This window comes from Perca flavescens, chromosome 3 (assembly GCF_004354835.1).
Source record: "Perca flavescens isolate YP-PL-M2 chromosome 3, PFLA_1.0, whole genome shotgun sequence".
NCBI lineage: Eukaryota > Metazoa > Chordata > Actinopteri > Perciformes > Percidae > Perca > Perca flavescens.
Genome location: NC_041333.1, coordinates 6,309,602 through 6,316,973, shown reverse-complemented (window position 1 = coordinate 6,316,973; position 7,372 = coordinate 6,309,602). Strand labels below are relative to the sequence as shown.

Here is a 7,372-nt window from a genome sequence, read left to right as displayed (position 1 = left end):
GTTTATAGTGTGAAAGCATTTTTTGGATTGTTCGGACTTTTGGACCAAATACAAGAAGCTCTGGCAGGCTCTCCTTGTGTTACAAGACCGGGGAAGCTCCTTTAAGGTGCTTAGTGAGAGAGAGTGACGGTGAATGCGTTCAGAGAAGACAGCTGTCGGCTATCAGAGCAGAGAATACATCAGCAGTTTATTTGTTAAGTGGTAAATGTACAGCGTAGGTTTCAGTTTGTCTCTGAATAAATGCTCCAGAAAAAAAGTTCCTGTGTCTTGCTTCTCAACATCACAACAAAACAAACGTAGGTTTGTCTCGTATAGATCTTTAGTGCGCTTGCAAAACTGCAGTGTGAAACCACAACTTACCAGATCAAATGTATACAATGTAAAAAAAACCTGAACCTTGGTCCGGACCTTGGTTTGGACTTTCATGTGTAAAAACGCCCCTAGACATAGAATTCAAAGGACAACGCTCCATTCGTAATGTATACCTTCTGTATTCCTTACAGAATGAGTTACCAATGTAATTGTATTGTTGTTTTACTTACGGTATTTACCACAATTCTAATGCATCACTGCACAGTGACTGGAATACTACTGTAAACTGTATCATCAATACTGTAGAAAATACACTATTCCATAGTTTATTTTCTCCAATATTTTTCTTGTCATTTTTAATATCATAACATCACACTGAGGTAAGCTATTACTGTAGGCCTATCACACACACGCACACACACACACACACACACACACACACACTAAATGAATAGGTAAATGAGTAAATAAATATATTTCTTGCTCTAGGCACAGTGTCCTGTCCTATACAACATATAATTCCATCATTGCCTGACTACATACCTGTTTTCCCTGCGAAAAGTTTGGATGATGGAGGAGACTGTAGAGCTGCACTCGGCGACCTGCCTCCACTATTGTGAGACCATGGTTGATGACATGGTCTATAGTTGTGGCCGGAATTTCATCCGGGACAGCACGGTGTCTTTGTGCTCCTCGGCCTCTTCCCCCTATTCTACCACCATGCACCCTTACTCCTCCTCCTCTTCCTCGAGCATCCTTGTTCATTTACTTGTCCAGGTGCCTCCATGTTCAGAAATTGTACTGGTCCTGCATGGTCAAGCTCTATATATATACATGTTTGACAGCATTCACAATCATGGACAGCACCTGTCAGGTAACATACTGTTTGATTGGTCATCTGAGATGTGTCAAACTCCTCCTTTGTTAGTCAAGTTCTAGTTTCACCTGACTGTCAATTGCTGTAATCAATTAATCAAATGTTCCAAGGGATTCATATATGGTATTCATGGTATTATGTTCTTGACTAATTTTGACAATTGAACAGACTATTGTGCATGTGATGACTTATACAATGAAATGACGCTGACATGTTTCGGAGAGAAGAACCATTAGACTGAGAACAACAAGATCTATTCACTTGGAAATTGTGCTAAATGTAGGCTACCTGTACTAAATCATTTGCAAAGATGTTCTATTTCGTATAGGCTTCGCCCTCTAAGCCATGCTATGGGTTTATCCCTTCGCGCATGCGCAGTCGTGAAGATTTTCTTTCCCGCCCTTGCGTGCCGCACGGGCTTCAGCTACGTCCGCAATTACTGTATAAAAACAGGGCGGACCCGTTGCTCTGCTCCCACTTTTTCTTCAAGCAAGAGCAGTTATGAAGAAGGTAATGAAAACTACCAGCTCCAGCAGAGTCCGCCTCTGCCCCTCCTGCGAGGCCGGCTACATCTTCTCGCCGGACCTCCACCCCCGCTGCGAGACCTGTCTCGGCGCCTCTCATGCCGGCAAGGCTCTCACCTCCGACGCCTCCTGCCCGTTCTGCGCCCGCCTGCCTTCTAAAGAGCTTCAACGGCGGGCGGGCGCTTTTCTGGCCTTTGAGGTCGACGGCGGGGGCGGCAGCTGGGCGGACCGGCCGCGACAGCGTCGGCGCCCTGGAACCGCTGGAAGAGGGCGTCTTCGGCGGGCACGAGTCCGATGACTCGTCTCCCCGAGCGACGACTCTCTCACGGGTTTCCTTCCTCCCCACTGGGAGGACTGGATCTGGAGACAGGGATCGATGCCTTTCCGCTACGGCTCTCCCCGTCTCCAGAACGGCCAGGGGCACCGCCTCAGCGGTCTTCCCTTCTGCCGCAGGTGGCTCCACCCTCCACCACCAAGGCTCTTTTTATGGACCTGCCGGAGATCATAAAAAGGGCGGCGGACCAGAGGGGCATAGCGCTCCCAGCGGAGCCTCCAGCCCCCTCTCGCGGCCTCCTGAGTGGTGACATCTACTCTCAGGAGCCGCCGTCCAAACGGGCCCCACTCTGGCCGCGCTTCACGGAGCTTCGGCCGCTCGTGGAGGAGGCTCTCTCTCAGCCAGGGAAACTGAGGGCGCCAGTCTCGCGCTATGCCCCGTTCACACGGGTTCATGGCGACACAGAGGCAGGCTTTCCTTCGGTCCCCCTTCTGGAGCAGAGCCTGGCGTCGATCCTGCTTCCGAAGGCTACCTTCTTCGGTAACCGGAAGCCGACCCCCCCGTCCCCCCAGGACCAGGTTTGCGTCCAAGTCACTGACCGGTCTCACCAGTGTGCGGCCCAGGGCTTAGCGGCGCAAAACAACATAGCCTTGCTAGCCTCCGCTGTCTCCGCCATGGCCACCAACCCGGAGGCGCTTCCTCCGGAGCTAGCTACGGAGATCGGCAAGGCTATGACCGCCATCCTCACCCTCAGCACGGCGACCACGGTGGCGTTGTCGAGGATTCAGGCGTGGCAGAGCTTCTGTACGGTCCCATAGCTCCCGATGGACTATTCGGACCTCGTCTACAGACAGCCACATCCCACCTCCACCAGGCAGCCGAAGAGGCGGAGCGGCTACGGCGGCTTGGCTCCTGGAAGGCGGCACCTCAACAACAGCGGCATCGCTCCACCAGCCGCCATAAGAGGAAACGCCCCACAGCCTCTGCTGCGGCTGCTACCTCCCAGGCTCCGATCTCCGCCCCTCCGCCTGCCCCACCGCAGCGACAGCCGGCCCCCGACCGGCAGGCTTCACGGGGTCGACGGATCATGAAGGCGGCCCCCACCTGGTCTAACCCGCCCCCGGAGCCACCCACCAAGCAGCGGCGACGGTGGCAATGACGGGGCGTGGGGAACGTCTGTCCCTCCACGGTTGAGAATCGGAAACACAACGGCCCTTTTAAGGGCCACTCAAGTCTTTCTAAAGAGCAGTTTCCCCTCAACCTAGCAGCCCTTGTTCCCACTGAACATTACGCTGATAATATGACAGATGTTCCCCACACAAGCACAAGCACACACCAGGTCACCGCTGCTCGCGGAGCTGCACCGCTCTCTCACTATGCAGACAGCGGGAGCAGACGCCATGCCGCTACTCTTAGCGCTGCTCAGTTCTCCTCCTCCCCCTGGCTATGCCAGCGGGATGAGGACGACTATGACCCGCCACCCTTTCTACAGGGCCCTACCATGGGCTGGGCGACACGTTCTACCCACGTCTCACCTAGCGGCGGGACGGGCTCTGCGCTTCCTGCTAGCTATGTCTGTGAACAACACACAGACATGCGCGCGCCCGCTCTCAGAGCACAGCGCAGCATGGATCAGACTGACACACATGGACTCGTGGATGTCAAAACTGATATCACGGGGCTACGCACTCCAGTTCGCCTCCCCCCCGCCTCGCTTTGCGGGCGTGTTGGAGACAACTGTGTCGTCCCAGGCGGAATCAGACGCCATGACGTCAGAATTACGGGAACTGCTGTCAAAGGGAGCAATTTCCCGAGTTCCTCCGGGGGAGGAGAACGAGGGCTTTTACTCCCGATACTTTCTCACGGCAAAAAAGTCAGGCGGGTTTCGTCCCATCCTCGACCTGTCCCAGTTCAACCGGTGCGTCATGGTACGTCCATTCCACATGTTGACTACCAAACATGTGTTGGAATGCGTGCGCCACCAGGAGTGGTTTACATCCGTGGATCTGAAAGACGCTTACTTTCACATCCAAGTCATCCCCAGACACAGGAAATTCCTGCGCTTCTTTTTCCAAGGGGCTCCTTTTCAGTACAACCGACTGCCATTCGGTTACTCACTGGCCCCTCGCACTTTTTCCAAGTGCATGGAGACGGCACTTCAGCCGTTGCGGAAAAAAGGCGTCAGAGTCCTGTTTTATCTGGACGATTTGCTCATCCTGGCTCCCTCTCGGGAAACGGCGGCGCTACACACCGTGTCAGTCCTGCAGCACCTGCAGACACTCGGTTTCGCCATAAACTGGCAGAAAAGCGCATTGGTTCCCTCACAATCGATAGTTTATCTGGGCGTAGTGCTAAACTCGATTGTTATGAGGGCCAGGCTGTCAACGCCGAGGCAAGATGCGCTGCTTTCTCTCCTGTCGCGCACCACGCCCCGCGCAAAGGTGTCAACGCTGTCTATCATGCGCCTTCTGGGCATGATGTCCGCGGGCTACATAGTAGTACCCCTGGGGCTTCTCCACATGAGGAAAATCCAGAGGTGGTTCCTTCGTCAGCACATCGACCCCATACGCCACAAGTGGCGGATGCTGACTATCCCTCCCTCTCTGCAGTCAGACCTGTCATACTGGGGAAACCCCCAGACCCTGTCAGCTGGGGTTCCCCTGGGCAGAGTGACGTCATACGTGATGGTGTACACAGATGCGTCCCTCACTGGCTGGGGAGGAATGTGCGAATCACAGGTGGTGGGAGGGGAATGGCCTCCTCCTCCCCTCCCACACATAAACTGCCTGGAGCTGTCCACGGTGCTGAAGGTCTTGAAGCACTTCGCCCCGAAGGTAGCAGGGAGACATGTTGTGGTGCAGACAGACAATGTCACAGCAGCGGCGTTCATAAATCGCCAGGGCGGGGTACGCTCGGCCCGGCTATTGGAAATAGCCAGGAGCCTCCTGCTGTGGTCGCACAGTCATCTGCTGTCCCTCAGGGCCTTCCACATCCCCGGGATACTAAACCGGGCGGCAGACCTAATGTCGAGGGGGGGACCCTCTCACAACGAGTGGAAATTGAATCCCACTATCGTTCGGAAGCTGTGGAGCAGGTTCGGGGAAGCGGAGGTGGACCTGTTCGCCTCACGAGAAAACACACAGTGCGCTCTGTGGTTTTCCTTGAGCTCACGGGACAACCCACCCCTGGGCGCGGACGCTTTCTCCCACCATCCCTGGCCCAGAACCCTCTTATACGCTTTTCCCCCGGTCCCTCTGATCCCTCGCCTCCTGGAACGCATCCAGGAGGAAGGCCTGTCGGTCATCCTGGTGGCACCGGAGCGCACGAACGCATCCTGGTTCCCGACGCTGGTCCAGCTGCTGGCGGCTCCCCCTGGCAATTGCCGCGGGCACGAGGACGCCCTGTCACAGCTGGACGGCGCGATAACCCACCCCCGGTGATAACCCAGCGACTGTGGGGCTGGCTGCTGAGCGGGAACGCTTGCAGAGGTTAGGCTTGCCACCTGCCGTGGTGCGCACCATTCAGAGCGCGAGAGCTCCCTCTACAACAGCGTGTTACGCAGCGCGTTGGTCCGCTTTCCAGCGCTGGTGCACGGAGAAGGAGTCAGACCCCATATCGTGCCCCCTGCCCGTCGTACTGACTTATCTCCAAACACTGGTAGATAACGACTTGGCCCCATCCACGGTCAAAGCCTACGCGGCGGCCATTTCATCTTGCCACGAAGGCTATGGAGAGAGAACGATTTTTGCGCACCCCCTAGTTAAACGTTTTTTGAAAGGGGCCCGACGGCAGAAACCTGCCGTGCGTTCTCTCACGCCCCAATGGGATCTGACCCTGGTACTCCGAGCTCTGGGGAAGCCCCCTTTTGAGCCCCTGGCACAAGCCCCTCTCAGGTTGCTGTCTCTAAAAACGGCGCTCCTCCTTGCACTGACATCAGCCAAGCGAGTGAGCGACTTATGTGCGCTGTCAGTCTCGCCGTCCTGTCTCTCAATCAGAGGGGACGGGAGCGCAGCCACCCTACAGCCCAACCCTTCCTTCACACCGAAAAGTTTAACAAATTCCTTTCGGTCGAGAGTTTTTTCCCTCCAGGGTTTTTTCCCCCCGCCTCATAACAACGACGCGGAGGAGGCCTCTCACAGATTGTGCCCGGTGCGTGCGTTATCACAGTATGTTTTACGCACGGCGGACATAAGGCGGACACAGCAGCTGTTTGTTCACTACGGGGAACACTCCCAAGGGGCGAAACAACGCCTGTCCCACTGGCTGTGCGAGGCTATCACCCAGGCCTATAACGCGGAGGGGGCGGTGCCACCCCAGGGCATTCGGGCACATTCTACACGGGCTCTGTCTACATCGACAGCCCTGTTCAGAGGCATGTCAGTGGCTGAAATCTGTGCTGCGGCCTCTTGGGCATCTCCATGCCCTTTCATCCGCTTCTATTTGCGGGATGTGTCTGAGCCCTCCCTGACTCACTCGGTCCTCCCTTCTCACAACGACGAATGAGGCCCCGTCGTATACATAATTGTATATATTATGTACATATGTATATGTTTTTGTCACTATTATACAATCACGACATGTGCCGCTTTATGTTTTCTTCTGCCCCTCCCTCCCCCTACTCTGGGTGTCTGGGAGGAACTCGGGCGCCCCATAATTATCAATCATGTATTCCCTCATCAATCATGCACGCCTGTATTCTCGGCTTGGGCTTTCAGACAGCTAACAGGTCGTTGCCATGGCGGCACATAAAGTGACAGTAAGGGAAAACAGTTAGTCTATGTTCCACTTGTGGGATCTGTCGCAGGTGGCATTGACTACATCAGCTTCGCCCTAACCCATAGCGTGGCTTAGAGGGCGAAGCCTATACGAAATAGAACGTTAGTTACGTTATGGTAACTTCAGATTCTATGAGTATAGGCGTAGCCCTCTAAGATTCGGGCCACCTGCTCCTATTGCATTAGCTGAAGAAAAAGCTGATGTTGGGAGCAGAGCAACGGGTCCGCCCTGTTTTTATACAGTAATTGCGGACGTAGCTGAAGCCCGTGCGGCACGCAAGCAAGGGCGGAAAAAGAAAATCTTCACGACTGCGCATGCGCGAAGGGATAAACCCATAGCGTGGCTTAGAGGGCTACGCCTATACTCGTAGAATCTGAAGTTACCATAACGTAACTAACGTACTAAGACATTTGCAATTTGATGAAGTGAATGAGAAATTCAATTCTGTTGTGAACAATTGCCAAGTGGTTTGGAGATTTGTCCATGTTGTTTTGAGAATGTCATTTCTGTTTCAAGAAATGAGCCAAACCACTAGAGAAAAACTAAGTTCTGAAATAAACTGTATGAAAAACAAATCAGCCATGTAGGAGTAATAGATTATAAAATGCC

The 7,372-nt window shown here is 54.1% G+C and overlaps 1 protein-coding gene across 1 annotated transcript; it reads left to right on the top strand.

Annotated features, from left to right (window-relative positions):
• The first annotated feature begins 3,294 nt into the window (after window positions 1–3,294).
• On the top strand, window positions 3,295–6,490 carry LOC114552212 (uncharacterized). The gene is made up of 2 exons (XM_028572853.1): window positions 3,295–5,404; window positions 5,436–6,490. Exons 1-2 carry the CDS (start codon window positions 3,295–3,297, stop codon window positions 6,488–6,490), a joined length of 3,165 nt encoding a protein of 1,054 aa, XP_028428654.1.
• Window positions 6,491–7,372: the final 882 nt, after the last annotated feature.

Excerpts from the sequence above, each read along its gene's own strand:
- LOC114552212 (XM_028572853.1), top strand. The coding sequence starts at position 3,295 with ATGTTCCCCACACAAGCACAAGCACACACCAGGTCACCGCTGCTCGCG. Across the intron at positions 5,405-5,435 it reads CGCCCTGTCACAGCTGGACG|CGACTGTGGGGCTGGCTGCT; the intron begins GCGCGATAACCC and ends GTGATAACCCAG.